At 40.6% G+C, this 26,433-nt stretch overlaps 1 protein-coding gene across 1 annotated transcript in view; it reads left to right on the forward strand.

The window, feature by feature from the left end:
- The window catches only part of GPC4 (glypican 4), a 108,543-nt gene that overhangs the window by 70,330 nt on the left and 11,780 nt on the right, over nt 1-26,433 (forward strand). Inside the window, exons 2-3 of the mRNA XM_018044248.1 lie at nt 895-1,053; nt 15,163-15,554. Coding sequence (XP_017899737.1) covers nt 895-1,053; nt 15,163-15,554 — 551 coding nt within the window. The remainder of the gene's footprint in view (nt 1-894; nt 1,054-15,162; nt 15,555-26,433) is intronic.

Below are 26,433 nucleotides of genomic sequence, written 5' to 3' on the forward strand. Positions count from 1 at the left end.
TGCCAACACCATGTTATCTGAAGCCTGCCCCTGCCACAAGGCTACTTTGCTATCTGTCCGAGGTGAAGACTTATTTCCTCTAAGCACCCACAGCCAAGAAGCAGCAGTGGTCGGCTCTGGCCCAGTTCATGTCCACGATTAGTGTTGTTACATAGATTTTACTCTTCATTCCTCATCCCTTGATTTATTATTCACACTTAACCATTGAAAGGTTAAGTGTGAGTTCCTGAGACCTTAGGTCTTTTCAGAACCCTTTTGTCTATCATGGAACAGGAACTGCAACAACAGGAGGAACAGTGAAGGTAGATTCTTGTAAACATCGGTAGAAAATTATACAAGGAAACCTATACCACACAGTTAATATTGGCATAACTAATGTGATGGTACCTGGTGGGATTATTTTTGAGTGGTGCCATATCTCTTGGTCATTATATGAGAAAGGCATGGTCTGTTCGAAGGGTAAATTTTGGTCTGTGACAGAGGAAGAACAAGGTAGGAGTGAAGTTTGGGGTTTACAAAAAAGAAGCTTTCTAGACTCTGATGTCAAAATCACAAACAGAATGCTGTTGCTATAGGGGAGGCAGATGGTTTGTGCATTGAGCTACTATGGAGTGAATGTGTCTTAGACATTTTCCTTGACTCTGAGTTACCTGAAGATTACATTTATTGAAAGCCATTAGTCTGTTTGGATGAATGAGTGACTACACCACACACAGTCATAAGGTCAATCTTCTAGTGTCTTAACACCTGTACGGAAGATGCTGGACAAGAAAATCTTGACAGCTGGGCTTTCAGACAGAGATAAAGCCAAGCATGGGCACCTAAATTAACCTCTTCCCTCTTGAACTTGATGACTTATGGTGGAGATTGATTGTCGTTCATTTTATCTTCCAGGTGATCATTTGAAAATCTGTCTCCAGGGTTATACCTGCTGCTCTCAAGAGATGGAGGAGAAGTACAGCCTACAAAGTAAGGAGGATTTCAAAAGTGTGGTCAGCGAACAGTGCAATCATTTACAAGCTGTCTTTGCCTCCCGCTACAAGAAGTTTGATGGTATGTATTAGAACTTTGGTCTCAGTAAGTGTAGTCATTTGCTTATTTATTTATTTATCACCATGTTGCTTGTAGGATCTTATTTCCCTGACCAGGCATTGAACCTGAACCACGGCAGTGAAGTGCTAAGTCCTAACCACTGGATGGCCAGGGAACTCCCTTGAATTCATGTTATACCTTTTAGTCAAGTCACATCCATGAGCTGCCAATGGAATTTGTACAGTTGCTTCTCCCTGAGCGCCCTTCTCCTCTCAGTGCTCATTTTCTCTCAAGATGCTCTCTTTCCTGGATCCCAGGGGCAAGTGAGCCTTACAGCTTTAGTGCTAGAATCCTTCCAGATACACTAGGATCTGTATGGTCTGGTAGCCATTATGGAAATATGGTCACAAGAAGCCAAGGAAGAGATTAAAGTAGTTTGAATGCTTTCGTTTATTTTCTTGGGTGAATACACAATAGTGTTGTTGACGCAAGTCACTTAAAAAAAAGTTTTCTAATAAAAAACAGGCATCTGAAAACTTAGCCAAAATAACCATATTCTGCAGATGCTGGACTTCAAATTTAATTTCAAAATGGCTCCCCCAAAGCCAACCAGAATTCCTAGAAACCCTGTAGAACACAGGACTGAAGCTCAGCTCTAGAGTGTCCATGCAGCGGCGACCCAGAGATAGCTCCTGGGCTCTAGTCTTCAGTATACTGGGCTCCATCCAGGGCCTCATTTTAGCTGGAGCTTCAGTAGCTCAGATGGTAAAGAATCTGCCTGCAGTGCAGGAGACCTGGGTTTGATCCCTGGGTTGGGAAATCCCCTGGAATAGGACATAGCAGCCCACTCCAGTGTTCTGCCTGGAGAATCCCCATAGACAGAGGAGCCTGGTGGGCTGTAGTCCATGAGTCACAAAGAGTTGGACACGACTGAGTGACTAACACTTTCAATTTCACACTTGGTCTATCTATGTGACACTTGATCTTATGGTCTATCCACGTTAAAGCCATGAACGAACCCATTTCATAATGTCCCCTCTGCCAAATACGGATTCTCAGATGCACACTTCATCTTTTCAGAGTGAAGAAATAGCCAGTCTGAATTAGATGAGAGGGACTTTAACATATCTGAAGCAATGTAATAGATAACAGACTTTTCAAAACTAGAGTTATGTGGTCCCAAACACCTCAGGATTCCTTTCTCTGGTGCTGTTCACTCAGTCTGAAGATTGTTGTGAAGTAGATTTAATTTTAATAGAAATAATTTCCTTTGTGCCTGTTGTAAAGGCCATTCTAATTACATAGTACCTTTGAAGCATGCTTTTCCTGACATTCTGTGCGGTGAAGAAGTATAAGGCAAATTTTCAAGATGTGAAATGTCTTTGAGCATTTCTGCAAAGGGCTCATTACCATGGTGAGAAGTGGGACTAAATTAGATTTGATCTAGCTGATAAGGCAGTCCCCAGTTAAAGAACAGGTTGTATTTCAAATGTTGGCTTTGAGATTAGTTATTTGAAACTGATAACTGATTTAATAAGTGTTAGTAGGTTCCCAGGCTACATGACAAATGGATAATTAAACTGTAATGTAGGTGAACTAAATTTTTCTATGTACCAATTTTTGTGCCTACTTTCCCCAACACTTTGTATGAAGAATTATGCTTAGTCTGTATCTCCTTTCCCTAAATAGATGGAAATAATTTACATATTTCTGTATCCTGTTGACACCACGTGGAGATGAGTGTTATTGGCAAAAGACATCATTAGACCACCTGTGTCTCCTCCTGGTCACTAAATTTATCAGTATGGTCATTGAAAAGAATGGTATTCTCTTGACTATGGCATTTCCCATTCAAGACAATAACTGAGAAAAACTTAGGAAGATAGACGGTCATCTTTCAAAACATCAGATGATAATTAAAAATTACTACTTGGGGGTTTACTAATGGGACTTAAAAAGAGAAAATTCCAGCTCTTTAGAAGTGGCTAGCCTGTTTTGTAGCCTGCTGGAGTGGAGATGAGGCTGTTAACTTCCAAGGTCACCACCTCCAGATCACCCCATTTCTTATTAGACATGTATCCTCCTGATGTGGAGCACAGACATTTAGTGATTTCTCTTGCCGATGGGCCTGCTGGTTTTCCTATTCTTTCACCTTCACATTCCCCATGGTTTTATAGCATAATTCGTATGCCTCCAGTGTGTAGTTTTTAAAAAGCCATACAAAGAAACTTTATCAGTAAGTGTTAACATATGTTTTTTAAAAACGTAGAGAAAAAGTTTCTCTTGGCTATCCCTACCAGGCTTCACCTTCAATATATGTGTTTGATTATCAGTTTCAGAACTGGCCTTGAAAAATTATTATGAAACTCCAGCTTGTCTCTTCTGAATTCACATTAGACTATGGCATAGACAATAAAGGTAGGCAGCATAGATTTAAAATTATTTTGAAGGTGTAGTAGCTAAAATGTGTTTGACCTGCAGATCAGAACAGAGCTTGGATATTTTGCCACACCCCGCCCCCAACCAAGTTAGGTTTTCTGAGACAATTAACTGCTTCTATATGGTAAAAATTGAATGGTAGCCAAGAAACCATCATCCTCTGGTGGGTGCTGCATTTACTGATTGATTTTTAAGGTTGGCAATTATGACCTGCCAGTACTCCACAAGGCCTAAAGATGATGTTGAGTGAAGTTGTGCAGGGGCTGTTCTGACTCTCAGAAATTCAAGGGTGGGGTGATTTGGTCACCACCTTTGTAAAAGCCAAGCCAAGGGTTATTGATGTGAATGGAAGGCAGGAAGTTGAGCGGAGTAACAAGATGGCAACTGGAAAGACAAAATAGGGCAGCAAGGTGGCACAAAGAAGGCTAGCAGTAAGTACTAAGTAAATAGTGAAGGACACATGGGAACAGAGGAGGTCAGACTACTTCAAAGAAGCATCTTTGGCCATCTCCAAGCTTATAGTATAAATTCAAAGTGGCTATCCTGAACTCAGGCAACTTCCTCTATCATCAAAACCTCAGCCATGTTTATGAGATACCATTTTTTCTAAGGCAGGAATAAGTATTTTTTAAAATAAAATTTCAAATAAAAATGAGGCTTTTTGAGGCTTTTCAGGAACTCACCCTTTTTAACCAGAAAGCATCCCATTATCATACTGCTTCAAAGAGCTCTGGGTAGAGTCCGAGCACCAGCCCTGGCGTTTTGGAAACAGTTAGTCCCCTTATCTCTAAGGTCCATTGTTCTACACGTTTAATTTTCTGTTCTTTGCACCTGTACAGTATATAAACCAGTTTTTAAGTTGTAAAACACGTATGTGTTTTGAGACCTGGCTGAAATATAGAACTTCCTTAGGCATCAGTCCCCCCACCCACTCTCTAAAGACCCCCCCCCATTCTCAGATATCCCATATATTAAAGCCATACCTCTGAATTTAGGACTCACCTTTGTATTCTCCTATACTTTAATCTACTCTTTGACTTAGAATGTTCAATACCAGAAATCTACTATCCTGGGCTAGAGACATGGAGCCAGACAGAGTTAGCTGCTCCCCCTCTTGGTCAGTTCTGGGAATTTTTCTTTCTTTCTTTTTTTGAAGTATAGAACTGCTAATTAACATAGCTGAATCAGTTGTCTCATAAATATGCTAATCAGATACTCCGTTCAGGGGGCTTTGAAAGAATTGCTTGGCAAAAGGAATAGAAATAATAGAAGTAGGGCATAATCCGTGTTTGGGGACCACAACATAAAGACCCGCCCCCAAATGTCACATTTTGTGAGGCAAGTTGTTTTTAAAAGAATCAGAGCTAAATCAAACAACCCAAATAGATTAAGAAGATTAGAGCTGCCATGTTAAATGTATTTCCAAATGACATAGTAAAAATGATGGTAACAACCACAAAGATCAATTCTTGCTTACAGACTCCTCAAATCAAATTATTTGCACGTTGTTTTGCAGGTTCAAAAAGACTTTTTAAGGAAATTGCAGTGTTGTCTGATGGTAGTCCATTGGGGAAACTGCTTTCATTTGCCATTGTGGGAGCAAATGTAGCAACTTTGGGCAGGAGGTGGAGCCTACGAGTTATCAGCCTGGTTCTGCTGTGAACCCACTGTGACCTGGGGCAATTAACTGGTCTCAGTTTTCCCATCCATAAAATGAAGGGGTTGAGTTGGATGCTCTCTAAAGACCCTTTCAATTCTACAAATTCTGTGAATCTTCTAAACATGTGACCAGACCAGCTGCTTCAGTGAAAGGTCTTACAAGATGTTAATTAGGCGTCTGCATGGTCCCCTCTATTTTCCTCCTATCATTTCTTAACCCTCCGCTACTTTCACCAGGTCTTTGAAAACCCTCTCATGGGCCTGAAGCTTGTTAACTCGAATAATAGTAGAAATGTTCTGAATTAGCTTAAAATGCACATAAAAGAAATAATTGTCTGTCCCATCTATCTGAAGAGTGCTTCATGTCCTGCTTTTGTGAAATGATAGAAAACAAGAGGGCTGGAGAGCTTAAGTGAAGGGTGGCCACTCTTCAGATGGAGCCAAATTTGTGTTTTAATCACTGACTAAAAATTTTCCATGGTTCATCCTGGCCATTACTTCATTAGGCCAATAGGCAAAGCAGTGTGGAGATTCAGTGAGTTGAAGGCATTCGAATTCACATGCCCATGAAAAACAAATATATAGCCAACTAAACCTCATGGCCATTAGCTAAGCTGAATTTTCTGGAATTTTCCTGACCCCTGACCATAAGTATTTTTCAACTGCATAGTTCTTTTACTGTCCTTTGCAAGGCCATACCAACTTACTAAGGACTTCCTGGGTCTTTAGTTTAAGTCTTAGACGTCCTTAAAATAGATGTGTCATAGGAATGTGTAACATACACAAAACATAGTGTTTTTAAGCCTTACCTCAGGTCTCGTTCATTAAGATGTCTTTTTTTAATTTGTTGCTTCTTAAAACTTCTATTAAAGCACAGGAGGCAAGATGAGTAGCCACAAAAAGTATAGAAAAAGACATGAGGCCTCTAGCCTTCCTGCAAATGCAGTGTTCCTTTCAGATCATACTGTGCTTGGAAAGCACGGCTACTCTGTTTTACAATTCTGTTTTCCTTCTTTTGTTTTTTCCCTCCATACAAAAGAGACTAAAAAGCTGCGTATTTTTTCTAATTCTTTGAGAATCTCTCTGTGAAACGTGACTAGAACGAGCCACTACTAGTTTACTGTAATCAAATCAAGAGCTCAGACAAAACACACACGTTTCTGTATTGACAAAGGTTTTCTGCCTTTTGAGTTGTTACCTCAGGTGTGACCAATTGTGACTGTGGCGTTGGCTCTCTCATTGAAAATGCCTGTGCAGCTTTCAACGCGCCCTGAGCACTCTCTTCGGGCCTCTGCTATTAGCTGTGGCTTCAAGCAGCAGCTGATCTGTTTGGAGGCGAGTAAATACACAGAAGAGCTTGAGCCAAACTGCTTTTATCTGTGTTTGTTGGTTCATTGTGCTTTGAGCCTGGGAGTTGAGAACCTTGTTGATGATCTCTGCTCACCCTTTTTTTCCATGCATCTGTCTGTCCTGTCAAAGAAAAGGGCTTATTTGATCTAGCAGTTATTCTGATTGAGAGAATTCCCAAGCCATTCAGGCCTTTCTTGTTCATTGTCCTGGCCCATCTCCACCTCTCTCTCTCTGTCTCTCTCATAATAAAGGGGACTCAAGCAGGGAGTGCTACATGGGCACACCTTTTCTGTAGGTCACTTTGGCAGTGTGTCAGACGTGTCACATAGGTTCATTTATACCCTTTGATTCAATAATTCTGCTTCTAGGTATTGATCACAAGGAAAGAAAAATCTGCATACAGGTTTATGTACAGGAATGTTCATCACAGTGTGGCTGCTGCTGCTGCTGCTAAGTCGCCTCAGTTGTGTCCAACTCTGTGTGATCCCATAGACGGCAGCCCACCAGGCTCCCCCGTCCCTGGGATTCTCCAGGCAAGAACACTGGAGTGGGTTGCCATTTCCTGCTCCAATGCATGAAAGTGAAATGTGAAAGTGAAGTCGCTCAGCCGTGTCCGACTCTTAGTGACCCCATGGACTGCAGCCTACCAGGCTCCGCCGCCCATGGGATTTTCCAGGCAAGAGTACTGGAGTGGGGTGCCATCGCCTTCTCCGAATCTGTAACTAATGAAAAATAGGAAATCAGTCTAAACATCCCATAGTGATTACATTATGATTTGGCCATATAGTGTCATAGTATGCAGTTGCTAAAAATGATATTTCTGGAAGCTTTTTAATCACATCAGAAGTGCTAACCATACAGTGTTACATGAGAACAGGGTATAAATACAGTATGGCTTCAACCGTGTGACAACACATTCCTTCATAGAAAAGACAGGAAAGAAATTCAATAAACCATTGTTGTTCTCTCTTAATGGTGGGATTATGGGCAATTTTTATTTTCTTCATACCTTGCCATATTTTCCACATTGCTGTGACTTCAAAGGAATAGTTTTTAGGAAAAAAACAGTATTTTTTAACAAAAAATGTAAGAACTGCTTTGGTGTTTTGCCACTTTTGGGTTATTTGCAGCATCATGATACTCACTGTAGACAATTAGGAAAAAGTAGAAAAAAATGCATTGAAGCATTTAAGTTGGATGAATATGATAAGGGAAAAAGTCATTTTTGAAAGCATGAGGTGGATTACTTTTCTGATTATGTCACTGCAAAATTGGAGTGAGCAAAATTGGAGTGAACAAAATTGAGAATCATATTGAAAAACATCACACTGATTCCCCAATACCCGACCATCACCTCTGTACACCTCATCTTTTTTTGCTCAGGGAGATAATGTATATATGTACATAGAAATCAGAATCATAACTGATTATGCTACTGTGTATCCTCAGTTTTCATTTCATATTAGATCAGATAGACTGTATATGAGGTTTGTGTATAAGGTCATATCATACAATAGATAGACGTGGAAGTTAGTATATGGAGCACTTGGAACACTACTCCAGCCTCTTTCTTTCTTTCTTTCTTTCTTTTTTTTTTTTTTTTTTGTTGGAGGTTTTTTAAACCTGCCCCCATGGGCCCTTCTCAGCGAGAAGGGATACAGCTGTGCTAAGGTGACTTGGCTATCTGGTGCTGGGAGGATCATTACTAGAGATGGAACAAGGTCCAGGGGAAGGGCTTACAGCACTGAGCCTTGTGTCCTGGGCCAAGTTACCCGGGAGAGAGAAAGGAAAGGAGCTTTAGCATTCAACATGCATTAACTACTGAAAGCAACCTTGGGAAGAAAGGGCTGCTCCTACTGTGGCTGGATCCCCCAGCCCCTTTCATATGTTAACAGCCCCTAATAAGGGCCGCAGCTGGCAATGGCCTTGTCATCCTAGGAGAGGGCCATTGTTGGGCGATAGCTGAGGAACATTAGTCAAGTACAAGTCCTTTTAGTGCACCGTGCCCTCCCTAGCAGGCACTCCTGAGGAGGGACCTTATACCAAGCTGGAGGACAGTGCCTGTTAAAAACTTAATGTGGATTTGGCCAGAAAAGCAAGACAGAGGAGATAATCAGAAGCCAAAGTTTCAGTTTGGTTTGGTCAGTTAAATGCTTGTTTAATTTCCTCCCCCCTGCCTCCATTTGTAGATACCTATGTTAGCTGTTCTTCAACAAATACTTAAGACCTTGGGTGGAAAGCATGGCTAGCTATAATTCTCTGAGTTTTCTTAACTGTGAGAAGTATGATTTGTAGCATTTACCAGGAGGTTTCTTTCTCAGGAATTTTGTGGATGTGGTAACTTACTGTTTGCACACCACACCAAGGCTGTGAAATAAGGCCTTTACAGTAAAGAGGAAATTAATCCTTATATGTAAAAGGCAGCTTCCCAATAACATAAATACAAGGGCGTAATTTATAGCACCAAGTAAATGGATTGAATAGAGAGGGCTCCCAGTCTCTTCAGGTCACGGGTTAATTCTAAAATGCATTCTAGCTCATTAATCAATAGCCGGTCGATTGTTTATAAAGTAGTAACTAATGGCATTTAATAGCAGAACTGAAGGCCTTTTGACCCATTTCAAGAATTTTGAATGTTTATTTGATGCAAGACAAGTGGCAGTGGATAGAAGTTCCAAAAGCACACGATGTTCTTTTTGTAAAAGACAGGATATTTACATAGAAAACTTTTATATAGAAAAGTTTTGCCTTTTCACTCTGGTAGTTTTTCCCATCTTGAATGGCTACTACTGACAAGAAGAATAATCACCTTTACAAAAAGGAATAATCACTTGTTAAAGGTGGAAAATAGTCCCAGTCTCTTAGCTCAACCCTTGCATTGAGCTGCTTCTGGCAAAGAACATAGGTGAAATACGTAGGGGTGGGGCATTGACCTACTGTTTCTGAATTCCTAATTTTCTTTCCCCTAATTCTTTGCCTTGATCTTTTTGTATTGGGTTAACCAAAAAATTTATTCAGGTCTCTCTATATTGTCTTACAGGAAAACCTGAATGACCTTTTTGGCCTATACAATATATATATATGTGTGTGTGCTATATATGATATTCTGTTGTAATATCACATGTAATCTCTTCCCTGGATTTCTCCATCCCATGTTTTTCACTCAGGAGTTGCTCCACCCTTGTGGATGTCTGGGACATTTTACAGCGTTGGAAGCTACAGCCATTAAGCATCTTTATCTTTGGCTAAATTGCTCCCAGTTTTATAAGGTCTTGGGTCTTAACTGTTCTCCAGCAGCTTTGGCTTAATTGATGTTCGCCCAAGAGCGATAATATTTGACTCTGCCAAGAAAGATAAAAACCAGCCTTGAAAGATTTTTTTTTTTTATGATTGTATATATAAAGAAACTCTAAAGGTGACAGTATCATTTCATATATCACATATGGTGTCCATTTATTGAGCAGCTATTATGTGTGAGGCATGATCCATAATGAGGGGAGCAGTGATAGTCCTATTTAATGGAGGAAGAAGCAACAGAGGCTCACTGAGGTTTAGATCTTCTGTCCCATCAAGGTCACATAGCTCATAAATGAGAGGTCTCATGCCTTTCCCACTGTGTGATGCTGCTTTAGATCCTGGCATGTTACACTCTTTATTTCCATTGCTATGTTAAGTGGTCATTCATGAGCCCTAGGTGTAGCAGCTGTTTTATCCTTAGAACATAAACCCTTAAGCCGCCAAACTGAAAATTGAAGGAGAAATAAACCCTGATCAGAGACACCGTATTTCAAATGCTTATTAACTGTCTCCTCTCTGATTCTTCTTTCAGGCACCAATAGCATCACTTAAAACTGACTCCCTGAGCAGCATTTTTCATGAACACAAGCAGTTCCTACAAGGGAGATCTGATTTCCAATTAATTCAGCTTCTGATTGTGGTGGAACTCTGGTTGACACTGCCCCTGACTGGTTCTGTTTTAGCCACCAACTGTCTTCTAATTGGCTTTAGGCATAATGTTTATGAAGGAATGATTGCAATCTCAGGCCCACACGGTTTTCCTTCGGGAGTTAGGATCTGATTTTGAATAATGGGGTAGAAAGTGGAGCTTTGCAGCAATGAATGAAGTTGCTATTGATGGCTGGGGACCATGTCCTGAATGTCTAGTTTGTGTTCTGCACCCCACTGTAGAAGGAAATATAGGAAGGAGGGGGATGGGGATGTGAAGGAATCTACAATAACATATGAGAGCTGCCAGTTTGGTAAGAGGAACAGATGCAAAAGCTTTCCTCCCCGCTTTTTTCCTTACAGCAAATTGTTATGCTTTGACTGGTATTGTACCCAATTGGTATGGATTTTAGAATCTAAATTATGTCTGCCATATCCTTAAAAGATCTCTTTGAGAAAAAAAACATAGGTGGAATAGTCCTATTTACCAGGCTGATAAGAACATGTCTGGGGCTTCCCAGGTGGTGCTAGTGATAAAGAACTCACCTGCCAATGCAGGAGACATAAGAGGTGCAGGTTCGATCCCTGGGTCAGGAAGATTCCCTGAAGGAGGACACCGCAACCCACTCCAGTATTCTTGCCTAACGAATCCCTTGGACAGAGGAGCCTGGTGGGGCTCCTCCAAGAGGTTGCAAAGAGTCAGACACGACTGAAACAACTGATCAAGAACATGTCTAAGGAAGGACCCCTGGTGGTCCAGTGGCTAAGACTCCATAGTAACAATCCTGCATTTGATCCCTGGTCAGGGCACTCGATCCCACATGTTCCATCTAAAGAGCCCACATGCCACAACTAAGACCAAACACGGCCAGATAAAAAACTAAATATTTTTTAGAAAAGAACATGTCTAAGGAGAAATGAGATTGAGTTTCTTGGATCACTTGACTTTTGTTCTGTTGACTTTGTAGGTGAGAAATAGATGAATATTAAAAAAAAAACTTGCTATATGAAATGAAAGATTAAAGGATTTTATAGATGCTTTCAAAATCTGGTGCCTCCATAAAAGCATGTGCGGAAAGTAGCAGGATAGTAAAGGTGAATTGGATGGAGAAAATTCATCTTCCTAGAAATTTTCATTACAGTCTGCTTGGGCAGGAATGTTAAGATGCATGGCAAAACCATGTGCTTTGATTTGAGCACATAGCAACCACTTGGTACATACTTGTGAAATTGCATAGTTCAGAGAGAGAAATTACCAGATTTCTAACTCCTTATATCAGTGCTTTAGAATTTCTGTATATAATCCATTCAGCCTATTTATTTGCAAGTTATGGCCACACTAAAGAATCTTTTAGAATGTGAAAAGGAAATCAACTGAACGGTTAAATGAATTAGAGCCTAATATGTAGCACCAAACTAAACTCTGAAAAATATAAGCTAACACACACACACACACACACACACACAACCTTCCTAGACAGAATTTGAGTCCTGGGAGATAAAGTCCATTGCGGTATTAGGCAGAGAACATGCTGTGTTAAAATCAGATCTGTTCTTCATTGGATCATTGATCTTGTACCTCAGTATAGCTATATAAATATATCTATACCGACCCACGGGCTTTTGACACAAATGAGGAAGTCTTGAGAATGTTTTATTTTTACCATAAAATTTGCAGTGTCTTAGTGATTCTTTGACCTTGAAACTTTTAAGCCTAAAAAAATAAACTCTGACCTTTCATAGTAGTATTCAGTTAAAACCAAGCTATCCATATCATTGCGCCCCCACCTTTAAAAACCAAGGTTTTAAAACCATTAAAAACCACTCATTAGAAATGCGAGTATTCAGAATTATTTAATGAGTCATGAAAACACAAGTCAAATCATTCTCAACTTCCCATTTCTACAGTAAATGATGTGTGCCAATTTTATGAGCAATATAGTAAAAATCCAGCATAGGGAAGGACCTATGCTTGTCTTTGCCATCCTCTCTTCTGGATGGTGAAATATTAGTACCACTGGGTTGACACAAGTTTTCCATATTGATATCAGTGACCAGGCTTTATTTTTCCAGTATGTGAGAGCCAGCACCACTTGGCAAGGACGCTAGTGACTCAAGGACGGTATGGCAAGTGGACCAGCTGACGTTTAACGTCTTTTCTCACCCCAACTTTCCCCAGCTTTGAAGTCTTAGAAAAATGCTACCTCTATCCTGACTCTTGGTTTCGAGATACTTCCACATGAGGAAATTCACCCCCGACCGCCTTCAAGAAATGACCCTCAAGAATGCAACAAAAAAAGCTAAAACCCAATTTATTGGAAATGTATTTTCTTCTAATTAAAGCATTAACCCTTACCCTGAATGCTTCACATTTAGCACATTTCCTGAACTGGTAGTGACTGCTAGTGAGAGGCAAAATGGGACAAATTTCATTGAGAGTCTTTTTTTTTTTTAATTGAAGGATAATTGCTCTACAGAATTTTGTTGTTCTCTGTCAAACCTCAACATGAATCAGCCATAGGTATACATATGTCCCCTCCCTCTTGAACCCCCCTCCTATCTTCCTCCCCATCCCACCCCTCATTGAGAGTCTTGATTCTCAAACTGTAGGGTGTAGCGGAGTCCCGAATGGCTGCCCCCTTCCCCCAGGGTTTCTGATCCAGTAGGTTTAAGGTGGGATCCAGGAACTTGTGACCCAGTGATGTCGATGCATGTCTATACTATGGGACCACAGTTGAGAACCACTTGGGATCTTGCTGAGAATGAGAGCCCTTCCCAAGTACCTGATAACTGTAACTCTTTTCATATGGTTCCCCTAGCTCCTTCTGTACTTTATGTCCTTTCAGGGAGAGAATTTTGATAAAAATGCCAGGCTGTACAGTATAATGGGGGTTTCCCTTTCTCTCACTGAAGAAAACTCGGGAAATAAAAGGCAAACAGTAGGGAAGGGTTTTGTAGTGCTATTCCATTTTGATAAGCTCACTAATGTTCTTCTGGCTTTGAAGGAGTTGTCTTATTTTTCTTTCTGCTCCACGTTCACTTGGAGGCAGCTTCTTTCTTGATGCAGTCTTATATTTTGCTTGGGAATTTATTACATTTCCTGCTTATAAAAGTGATACCATGAGGTGTTTATTTTTATACCAGACATAGATTCTTTAAGAATGATTAATGTTGCAGAAAACTGTTAACTCCTCTTTTCAGTTAACTTCCTGAAAAAAGATTCAGGAGAAACTAATTCACTATTTGTATTTAAGAGATTAAGTCTTTAACATTTAGGTTTAGGCTGTGGGAGTATGTGACGCCACTCCAGTACTCTTGCCTGGAAAATCCCATGGACGGAGGAGCCTGGTGGGCTGCAGTCCATGGGGTCATGAAGAGTCGGACACAACTGAGCAACTTCACTTTCACTTTTCACTTTCATGCATTGGAGAAAGAAATGGCAACCCACTCCAGTGTTCTTGCCTGGAGAATCCCAGGGACGGGGGAGCCTGGTGGGCTGCCGTCTCTGGGGTCGCACAGAGTCAGGCACGACTGAAGCAACTTAGCAGCAGCAGCAGTATGTGATGGCCAAAAACTAAATCTGGGAGGCGGGAGGAACAGGTATTCTTTTTTCCCTATTTATTTTCCCGTGTTATCTTATAAATATACCAGATCTATGGTTGAATCTGTTACGCATTTCATTTCTGTCTTTCTGGACTGAAAAGAATCTCATGGTGTTACTGTATGAATCCTTTAGGAACCCAAGGCCACCTTCGGTTCGGTTCAGTCAGTCGTGTCTGACTGTTTGCTACCCCATGAATCTCAGCACGCCAGGCCTCCCTGTCCATCACCATCTCCTGGAGTTCACTCAGACTCACGTCCATCGAGTCCGTGATGCCGTCCAGCCATCTCATCCTCTGTCGTCCCCTTCTTTTCCTGCCCCTAATCCCTCCCAGCATCAGAGTCTTTTCCAATGACTCAACTCTTCTCATGAGGTGGCCAGAGTACTGGAGTTTCAGCTTAAGCATCATTCCTTCCAAAGAAATCCCAGGGCTGATCTCCTTCAGAATGGACTGGTTGGATCTCCTTGCAGTCCAAGGGACTCTCAAGAGTCTTTTCCAACACCACAGTTCAAACGCATCAATTCTTCGACTCTCAGCCACCTTGGTTACCCCAATTTATACTGATGTCACAAGGAATACCTGAGAACTTTTCTTGCTTATGTGGGGTGTTTCATTACGTTTCTTGGCCTCAAGCATTTCCCAGGCAGTTTTCTTATATGTCATGTAGATGTAAGGAGGAGAAAGGCAGTTAAAATCATGTCTAAGTAAACAGCACATCTTGACAACACCTGTCTTGGTGTCAGGTTACAATGAGGAGGCATTATTCACCTCAGTTTAGATTCTTACAGTAAAAAATTCAGGGAAACTGTATGTATTCATTTTTGTCCAGTTCTTTATTTACCTTGTGACTGACTGAGAAAAGGAGGGAGGGAGACAGTTTTAGTTTTATATTGAGTCCTGAGAAATTGTTGGTTTAAAGTTTCTTTTTTTTTTATGTAAGTGTGTTTGTGACATAGGTTTCCTTTCAGTGACAAACTATCAGAGATGCCAAATTCCCCTAAAGAAATCCACCCTATATACAAGCATGTTTTCCAATGTAATATCAGAAATTTTTTTTTCAGTGTTTAAATTTACCTGAAAAGCACTCCTGTTATTTAATTAGTGAGAACCCTTTCCGTTTTGGTTTTGTGTTTAGAATTCTTCAAAGAACTACTTGAAAATGCGGAAAAGTCCCTGAATGACATGTTTGTGAAGACATACGGCCACTTGTACATGCAGAATTCTGAGCTGTTTAAAGATCTCTTCGAAGAGTTGAAGCGCTACTATGTGGCAGGGAACGTGAACCTGGAGGAAATGCTGAATGACTTCTGGGCCCGCCTCCTGGAGCGCATGTTCCGCCTGGTGAACTCCCAGTACCACTTCACAGACGAATATCTAGAGTGCGTGAGCAAGTACACAGAGCAGCTGAAGCCCTTTGGAGACGTCCCTCGGAAACTGAAGCTCCAGGTCACTCGTGCATTTGTGGCAGCCCGCACTTTTGCTCAGGGCTTAGCAGTTGCAAGAGATGTAGTGAGCAAAGTCTCAGTGGTAAGTACTGTTTACATTCTATGTTGTTTTGTTTTATGTTAAAAGAAAGTTTGGGAGGTATGGGAAGATAAATGACTAGAATTCCATTGCCATCTTTTCTATCTCTCCCCTCTCGTCACCTATGCTTTGTCCTGATAACATGAGCACTGTATTGCTATAAACAATACAGTGATGACCATCTTCATGTATCGCTATCATTCTTTTCATGGTTTCCTTGGTAGCCGTTTTTAGAAATGTGCACTACCTGCTCTTGACGTAATGGGTTTGCAGAATTATCAGGAAAGAGAATGAAATTGTAGTATGCAGGAAAGAACAGACGCAATGAACCATATTTTCCTCATTTGTCAATTACAAGAATCAGACAAGACCAGTATTTTTCAGACTGTTCTTTGGAGCCAGCTAAGGGGGTACCTCAGGGGCCTCCTTGATAGGAGACAAGGGAGACGCAGACTTAGTGGGCTAGACTCTGCATCTGTGCCTTTACCTCCTGGCTGCCCTAGGAAACCTTTGCTCTCCTCAGTTTTATGTAGTAGGGTTTTTTGTTTGGTTGGGTTTTGTTTTTGTTTATTTGTTTTTTTGGCTGCATCAGGTGAGTCTTCGTTCCCCAACCAGGGATCAAATCCATGACCCCTGCAATTGGAAGCATGGAGGCTTAACCACTGGACCACCAGGAAAATATTTTGAGCAAGATTTCAAGGAGGGAAAAATTCTATGCCTCCTTCACCCATCCTCTCCCCACGGTGAAATCTGAAAACATTTTGAAGGCCTTTCTGCCTCTACGTTTCCATGACTCAGTGCCAGTGAAGTCGGACAATTAATTCCAGAGCAAAGTTATCTGTGTAGGACTGATCTTAGTGCTATTACCATTAGACCCTCAAAGGGTCATAACCCAGACAACATGGGCAGACCAGGATTCATGGCCCCCCTGATTATAGAGGAAACTTAATTTAAGAGAATGAAGATAATTATGTATTGTGAAAATTAGGTGCTTATCAGATGTTTCGTTTTAGCATTGCATGGTGTGTTAGTTGATTGGTTGCATTCATTTTTACAGTTGTGTGTGTTCACGTTTCCCAGCCATTAAATGACAGGAAACAATTCTTTATAGCACATTTTGTTCACTCCTTTTCCTCCTGATATTTTCATCATAAATGGCAAAAAAAAAAAAAAAAAAGAAAGAAATGTTGGGGCATAGGAGAGCTGGGTGGGAGCAAGTAGGAAGATGATGGTTATAATTAAAGGAATAGCCTGGTTCCTGAACTTTGGCCCACCTCAGCACCCATTATTAATTTTGGAGATGCTCATGTCAGAGTCCCTAAACAATGCATAGTGAGTCCAGATCAAAGTTATTGACATCATAGTTCCCCTCACACATCTACCCTCTTTCAGCAATTCCTTGCATTTATCCTAAGCTGAGTAGCCAGTAAGGCACTGCTGTGTGATTTTGAATGTCTGTGTGCATGTGCATGCCAGAGAGAAAAGCAAGGACTAGAAAACCCTTTGCAAGTGTTTTACAGTGGTTTCTTTACATTAACCTCCTCCTTCCCTTTGAGTTTATTCTTGGGAAGAAGGACCAAGCTGACACAAGCCTGCTGTGGTGTTAGCCTCACTTAGCAAGGTTGGGGCCCCTTTAGAGAACTGAGATTCCAGAACCCCTAACTGGAGGAGGAAGGTGGTGGTCAGAACAAGGAAGCAGGTTGGAAGCTTGAGGGCTAGAAGGCTAGTCTTCGTCATGCCACCTCCCAGAGGAGAGAGAAATGAACACTTGCAGCTTCCCTGTGTTGCATTCGTCTTGACATAGTTTTCAGAATTAACTGTGGGCAATCAGTAAGATTGACCATTCACCCTTACTTACCTATGCAGTAAAGAGTATGTGACCCAAAAGGAAAGAATCACAATTTCCGATGTTGCTTTTGATAAGAATTTTTTTTTAAGCAAGAAAGAAATTTCTGTGTACCTTAGTTTTGACAAGCGGTATAAGAAAGTTACTTTCCAAATACGACCCTAGATTTTTTCAGAATTGATCCCTATTCTGTATTCTCATGTCTGCCTAAGAGATATTTGCATCATTATGTGAGAATGCAATGAATACAAGCTATAGAGCTCAGTTTACTTTGAATAAAACATTACTTGCCAATTGTTTAGTGGAAAATACTGATATGACTTAAAACATTTTTATTAAAATATAGTTTATTTCCAATGTTAGTTTCTCATGTACAACCAGGTGATTCAGTTATATATATATACACACACACACACATATTTTTCATATTCTTTTCCATTATGATTTATCCCAGGATTTGAATATAGTTCCTTGTGCTATATAGTAAGACCTTGTTGTTTATGTATTATATATAGTAGTGTGTATCTGTATTATGTATAGTAGTGTGTAATCCCAAACTCTTAATTTCTCCCTCCCCCATTCCCTTTTCCCTTTGCTAAGCATAATTTTGTTTTCTATGAGTCTGTTTCTGTTTTGTAGATACGTTCACTTGCATAATCTTTTAGATTCTATGTATAAATACTACCATATGGCATTTGTCTTACTGTCTGACATACTTTACTTAACATGACACTCTAGCTCCATCCATGTTGCTGTAAATGGCATTATTTCAATCTTTTTTATAACAGAATAGTATTCCATTGAACAGGTACCACGTGTTCTTTACCCATTTGTCTGCTGATGGGCATTTAGGTTGCTGCCATGTTATGGCTATTGTCAATAATGCTGCTATGAACATTGGAGTGCCTGTATGTTTTCAAATTAGAGTTTCTGCCATAAATAAGCCAAGGAATGAGATTGCAAGATCATGTGGTAACTGTTTTTAGTTTTGTAAGGAACCTCCATATGGGGCTTCCCTGATAGCTCAGTTGGTAAAGAATCTGCCTGCAATGCAGGAGACCCTGGTTCGATTTTTGGGTCAGGAAGATCCGCTGGAGAAGGGAGTGGCTACCCACCCCAGTATTCTGGCCTGGAGAATTCCGTGGACTGTATAGTCCCTGGGGTCGCAAAGAGTCAGACACAACTGAGCGACTTTCACTTGCCATATGGTTCTTCATAGTGGCTGTAGCAATTTACACTCATGCCAGCAATGTAGTAGGGTTCCTTTTTCTCCACATCCTCTCCAGCATTTATTATTTGTAGACTTTTTAATGATGGCCAATCTGACTGGACTGAGGTGGTACCTTATTATAGTTTTGATTTGCATTTCTCTTAACAATTATTGAAGGTGAGCATCTTTTCGTGTGCTTATTGGCCATCTGTATGTCTTGCTTAGAGAAATGTGATTATTCTAAATGTTACGTTTATAATTAGAAACCTTAAAAAATAATATTTTGCTTCACTACTGAGCATCTTCTCAACCTAAGGACTGACTTGAAATCAAACTCTTCAACTAGGTTGAGTTGTATCTAAATTACGTAATAATAAGACACTCAAGTATGAAATCAGTTTCTGAAACTGCCAAAACACAAATTATGTAAAAACCTATCATCTATGTAATGTTTCTTTTTAGAAGGTTGTAAATTCATTACATTTGTTTTTGGACTATGACTACCAGTTCAACAGAGATTTTAATTTAAGGTGTAGTGTATATTTAAAATTGAAGATGTTGAAGAAACTACATTTGATTAATACAATAAGTAAGCTCTAACAGTTTGGGGACTCAGGGAATGTTTTTTCATATAGATTCCCACCCCTGCCAACTGTTATCCAATTGTACTTTAAAGGTGGACTAGAACAACCCAAGAAATAAATATTTCCTTCTTTTAGTATCCAGTAGAATTAATTAGCTTTTTAAAGAGACCCACCTCACCCACTTCATCTAACAAGAGGTCAGTAAAGTCAAATATGAAGACCATTGCGGTCCTGGGGCTAGTTATTGCTTACTTAACTCAGAGATGTTCCCACTTTCTCTTCATGAGCATAGGCCCTGCTTTTCCAGTTTACTTGTGTAACAAAAGGGTTGCGGTTACGTGTTGAGCAACGATTTGATTGTCACTAAGCCTTTTAAAGGCCATTAGCACCAGCAGGCCTAACTGACGGCAAGAGAAGTCACTTCTTAAAGTATACTTGCCTTGCTTCAGTTTTTCTGGGCACAGACATCCAGAGATTTCAGCTTACTCCATTGAGCTTTGCAATTCAAACTGCAGAAAAGTTCCTTTAATTAGGAACAGATGGTTAAAGAATACCCTGGTGCTCCACATCTTTGTATTACTTATTCCATCTTTACTTGTCATGGTTCATGATACATTTCTTATTTACCTGCTTGCAGCAGCAGTTTTGCCTGGAAGGGTGAAGTCTGTTGTGGTCTTTCAAAAATGCACAAGTGGTTACATGCACCATGAAAATCAATAGCTCCTATGCCAAAGAGAGTTGCATTCTCATGGTTTCAATTAACACTGACATAATGGGGCTATGTCTACACCCCCACCCCAAACCACAGGGACTATAATTAGAAATCAGTGCTTTTTAGCATTGTGATGTCTAAATAACTATCCTGCCTTGAAAACGAGATCCATTGATGCCTCTTGATTTCTGTCTATTTGCAATGCACCAACACCTACAAGAGTACTATACAAATTATTTTCCCATTTTCCCAAATTGTTATGTCTATTTTAAAAATGAGCAATACAAAAAAGCTTTTAAGCGTACATATATATTCAGCCCTTAAGATTCTTTTTCAGTCACAAAGACTAGAATTGCAAAGAGGAAGGAGGGAGGTATATATATTCTCTACACTATAATATATACAGAGGTAGAGATGAGGAAGGTAGGGATATGGGAAGTGTCACAGAGTGAAGATTCTCAAAACGGTAATAGAGCCCTCTACAAGGGGGGAATACAAAGATGCTTCAATTTAATCACAAAGTCGTGTCTGACTCTTTGTGACCCCATGGACTGTAGCCTGCCAGGCTCCTCTGTCCATGGGATTCTCCAGGCAAGATTCCTGGAGTGGGTTACCATTTCCTTATCCAGGGGATATTCTGGACCCCAGAATTGAACCTGCCTGGCAGGCGGATTCTTTAACCACTAAGCCACCTGGGAAGCCCCTTGACTTATTATTAACAAGTCTACTTAAAACCACAACAACACTTATTTTCAAGCATTTATGTAGTTTCAGTTTTACCTACCATGTGGCCCTACATACTCCTGCATGAATCTTAGCTTATTTAATGTTTTTTGTTACATCTTTGAAATTCTATTATTAGGGAAATAGGAGCATCTTCGCTTTCTTTCTTTGCACGTGTGCGTATTGAATCCAAAACTAGTTGGGAAATTGTTAAATAAACCCTTCACATCTCACAGTGTGTTTGGGTTCCCTATCTTTTTCTTTAACCATAATTTGGAAAAAGATTTCCTGTTATTTTTATTGGGTGCTTATGTTACCAAGCAACAGATAAAAATCTAGAGCCTTTCTGTTTGTTCAGTACTATTGGCAGCACAGGGGAAAAATGTTGTAGTGAGTGTATGTTAGGAACTGGAAGAAACTAGGAGGAAATGTGTTTTTAACTTGAGTGCCGCATGTCGACTGCCATCACTGTGTAATGTGGCTGAAGGCTCGTTCTGAATTACTGAAATGAAATCCACGCTGTGTGAAGAGCCTTGGCTCCAGCATTTCTCTTTTTTCAGGTGGCTTGCAAGTAGTTTTTAATGTGGTGTTTTGAAAATGCAGGTTATTTGGTAGAAAGTCCTGATCTATATTAAGAGAATCTTCGCAGAGAAAAGGACATTTCTGCAAAAGCTTTTTATAGCAGAAATGGCATGCAGCTGTCAGTGTATATTCTGAGGAAGGTAGGAACAAGTATTTTCAAGAGTCTTTACTAAGTTAAAGAGTCTTTACTAGTTAAAAAGGGAAAAGAGGATTCCCGCCCTGCCCCCCCCCCGACCCTGACAGACTTTTACCATAAAACATACTAGCAGCTAAGATCTAAATGTTTGTTTATCTTACCATTTAGAAATACCTTAGTCAGTCTTGAGGGGCTTCCCTGGTAGCTCAGCTGGTAAAGAATCCACCTGCAATGCAGGAGACCCTGGTTCAATTCCTGGGTTGGGAAGATCCCCTGGAGAAGGGATAGGCCACCTACTCCCATATTCCTGGGCTTCCCTGGTGGCTCAGACAGTAAAGAATCTGCCTGCAATGCGGGAGACCTGGGTTTGATCCCTGGGTTGGGAAGATGCCCTGGAGAAGGACATGACACTCCACTCCCATGGACAGAGGAGGCTGGTGGGCTGCAGTCTGTGGGGTCACAAAGAGTCAGACATGACTGAGCGACTAAGCACAGCATAGTCAGTCTTGAGGATTTCATAAGGCTTGTAATTTGGCTATTAATGTATTATTATTATGCTCAGTAGCTGAAATTGATTTTGATTTGCATTAATAAAGAAACATTGAGTCCAGATGATGTTCCCTTTCTATCTTTTAGGTCCCCCAAAGTAAACAAACTAAGCCATCCCATTCTTCTATAAATAATGTCCAAAACTTCTTCTTATGCTCAGCCAGTAAAGAATCCACCTGCAATATGGGAGACCTGGGTTTGATCCCAGGGTTGGGAAGATCCCCTGGAGGAGGGCATGGCAACCCACTCCAGTATTCTTGCCTGGAGAATCCTCATGGACAGAGGAATTTGATGGGCTACAGCCCATGGGGTCACAAAGAGTTGGACACGACTGAGCGACTAAGCACATGTAAATGATATATCATGTTCTACTAGAGATTGATCATCTCTGCTACATTTAGCTGCAAGTTTTTCAAAATGTGAAAAGTTCGGCAAAATATATATTGTTTTTGGTTTTGTTCAAGTAACCTCTTCTCTCTCCATGTCTACCAGTGTTTACTTGAGCTTTTGAGTTTTTTGTATCTCTACTGCTGGTGAGTATTTTCTTTCTCACCCTGTAGCACCTTGAAGCATTTTAAGGGTATAGCATTGAGTGCATGAGTCATTAATCTTTGTTGAAAACTGTGTCATCTCATCCATAGTTATCCAGTCATATACTGTTCCATGTAGAGCAGTTGCATCCTAACTTGCTCTCCCACCTTAAAAACTGGTGAATAAATTTGAAGCCTGAAAACCAGCCCCAGAGCTGAGATAGTCACTGTGTGTGCATACCCTATGCTAGATCGTGGAGCTGTGGAGAAGGGCCAGCCCAGTGGGCTTCCCTCAAGGTTTCTATGTAATCTGTTACTCAAAAGATACACATTAAGGAAATTCAGTGTACCTGCTCCCAGACAAAACTGCTCGAGTTCAAATCTTGGCCATTTACTGGAAGATCTTGTGTCTGTTCCTTAATCTCTTTGGGTCCCTGCTTCCTCATCTGTGAAATGAAATGATAATATTCATCTCCGACAATTATTTTGAAGCTTAAATGAGTTAATACGCATAAAGTACTTAGAACCTGGCACACATAGTAAGTATTTAATATCATATAAACCTGTGAAATCCAATAAAAGGTATCAGAAAATGAATTCTGACACTGAAGAGAATATTTTTCTCTTCAATGTTTACATCTCAAACCTTCATGATCATGGTGGTTTAGTTGCTAAGTGCTGTCCGACTCTTGCCACTCCATGAACTTTAGCCTGTCAGGTTCCTCTGTCTATGGGATTCTCCAGGCAAGAATGCTGGAGTGGGTTGCCATTTCCTCCTCCAGGGGATCTTTCTGACCCAGGGATCAAACCCAGGTCCTCCTGCATTGCAAGCAGATTCTTTACCAACTAAGCTACGAGGGAAGCCCAACATAGAAATTGCATTAAGCATTCTCTCTGAGACCTTTAACCCATTCTTTATGTAAGTGGTTCAGAGCAAGAAGAGAGGAGTGTATAGTTTTTCTGTTTCTTCCAAATATCATTTTGAGAAATAACTATTAACTACTAAGAGAGGTCTGAAATATCTGACTTTTATAAAAGCCATCATAACTAACCCCCACCCAACTCCAACTCCAGCTCCAAGGATTCTGGAAGTCACCAGTGGACTCAAGAGACCCTTCTAAATAAAAATAAAACATATCAAATGTTAGTCAAGAGCTGTGACCCAAAGGAATAATCAGATTGATCATTTTAAGTGGTATGGCATGCCATAGAGAATCAGTACATAAGTGAGGATTAAAGAAAGATCTTAGAGTATGGTTACCCCTTTTGTTAATCCCCACGTGGCATGATCTACCACTCAGCCTTGGATCTTCTGGAGTAAATTAGTTCAGTAAGTAAGTTCTTTGAGGACTTCATAGGAGTAATTGATTTTGAGTGTTACAAGGTAGTAGAATGTGAATGAAGTTGATTTTATATTCCAAATTAATAAATCCCCAGAACAAAGTATGACTTAGTCCACTATTATATCTGCCTATGGGTGAAAGGTTTGCCCTTGAAATCTTGGCAAGACCATTGAGAGCTTGTAAGGGAGCATGGTAGTCCAGAGTCAAAAAGTAGAGCTTGTCCTTGGTACTCTGGATTCACCATCCTGAGCTTGGTCCGGTCAGTGAAAGTGGGGATCCAACACCTGAGGTGGGGTAGTTTCATCACTTCTTCTTGGGGAATGAGCATTGAAGGGGATCCCTATTTCTGTAGTTCTCATGACTGTTTTAAAAGCCTTTGTCTTTTACTGTTGCCTCATTGCACATGAGGGGTTTATTTCCCAGGTTCTGAATTCCCTTCATGTAGAATACTGCATGGCGGTCTGAGTAGTGGTTGGGAGACTAAAGACAGATTTTCTCTAACTTTGGTGTTTCCAATGTCCTTTCTCATCCTAGCTTTCTTATAATTTCCCCATCTCTCTTCTCAGTCTGGTATTTAGTGTTTCCCATAGCATATTATAGCTGAGTGACTTGTGATCATTTTTAGTAGTTACACAACAAAGCATGTGCAGAACATGAGCCAATACTTAGCCAAAGTATGAAATGGAAAAGCTCTGCCAAACCCAGCTTCATAATCTTCCTTTCATAAAACTCGACTGTGTCGCTTGGTTTGCTCTCTCTTTTTAAAACTTCAGCCTCCATCATCCTATTTAAGGAAAGGATAGTACTACAAGGCCTACTGCCTAAATGATTTAGCTTATAGTTGAACCAAGGATATGGTGAACCCATCCTAGAGTTATCTTTGACCAAAGTGTTTCTTAAGCACGGTTATGGAGTTTAAGTTTTTGCCTATTTCCTAATGGTCTATACCATTTTGAAATGTCTTTTGTGTTTTCCAGAACAAGTCTCATAGTCTAGAAATTCCTGCTTGCCTTGCTACCTAATCAGAAATGCATTCCAGAAAAATCTCTGGCCCATAGTAGGTACCCAGTAACTACTTGTTGACATTTTAACTCTTCCTACCTTGTTTTCTGCTACAAGTCCTTTTTGTCCCTAATAAACATTGTAATGAAAAAATATCCTGCACTAGCCTGCTTTTCACAGACATTTTTTAATAATAGCTCTGTACCTCTCCAAAATCCAGCCATTTTAGCAGTCTCACCAGTGTGGAACCCAATTAAAGATAGAAAACAAGCAATGTTTAACATTTAAGTTTCATATTATTCTCTTTAAAGAGGCAGCGACACATGACAGATGTGGAAAATGATTTCAGTGTTTGCTGAGGTGCAGTGCTAGAGTCAGATGCAGCGAAGTGGCAAGTCCACAAGTCAATTGTTCTCTCTGGCTTTGGTTTTTTCATCTCTTAAATGTGAGAGCTATACTCGGTGATCTCTAGGGTCTCTTCCAACTCTTAAGACTTCTATTATTCTCTGACCACCTTCTCTCCTCCCTCCAGGCCTGTTTGTTCCTCTGTCAAATGAGAGGGTGAGAAAGTATCAAAGTCCTAAGTCTCTGTAACTTTAAAGGTGTGCTCTTTTTTTTTTTTTTTTTTGTCCAGAAAACCTAGCTTTCTAGCATGGCTATTCCTTAAGGGTATTGGTTAGCCAAGATTTTACTGTATATTAATACGTGGTTAAAAGGACCAATTTAGTGCCTAGGAAAACATTTGGCACTGGTTAAAACTGTGGAAAAGTCCTAATTCTTCCTAGGGAACCTTGACTTCAGTGTATACAATTACATCCTGTTGGACAGTCGTCCCCCTTTACACTTGAGTTCTGTTTGAGATAAGAGAGAGTGTGTGTACATCAGATAGGAGCCTAACAGTGTGAAGTTTTTCTCCTGACAGTGTTAATCCCCCATTCCTGTTCCTAAGGCTACTGTTGATAAGTGGTATCCAAAGTTACACTCCAGAGCAGGTGAAGCGCACTGCTGCACTGCCCCGTGTCCCAGCATCTGTTCCCTGCGGTGGTATCTGCTTTCACAAGCCTGTTTGCAGAACTGGTTGGTACTGATAGAGAGGAATGCAGTAATCCTCTGATACTGACTCCAAAAGGGGAGGGTGGGGCCGAGAGACTGAGAAGACAGGACCTCTTGGGGGGCTGCCAGCTCGTGATCCTGGCCATGATCCTTTCTAAGCATTGATGGAAATGAATGACAGGATGGGATCAGCTCTTCTATGCCCAAGACAATTGCATCCTATAGAAGCAGAAAGATGAAACTAAGTCTCATTTATCTGCAGAGGCCATCGAGCCACATCTGACTTTGGTGCCGCCTTCATCCTTGCTGCTTCCCTTGCTCATGAACTTTTAGTAGCTCTCTGTGTCCTGCCATATGGTGTCTTGGTTTCTGCCTGCTGTCTAAGCCCCTTAATAGCCTGGTCACATACGTAGTCCATCCTATACGCAGGCAACTTTGTTTCCCAGAATTCCTCAACCCCATCCACAGTCTGCTCCGTACCATGTATGCTTTTGTTGATTTCATTCTCCCTTAACTGCAGTGTTCTCCCTTCATTTGATCATTTCAATCTAAACCGCTTGTGAACAGCAGATGCAAACTATTGTATATAGAATGGATAAACAACAAGGTCCT

Source organism: Capra hircus (genome assembly GCF_001704415.2).
Source record: "Capra hircus breed San Clemente chromosome X unlocalized genomic scaffold, ASM170441v1, whole genome shotgun sequence".
NCBI lineage: Eukaryota > Metazoa > Chordata > Mammalia > Artiodactyla > Bovidae > Capra > Capra hircus.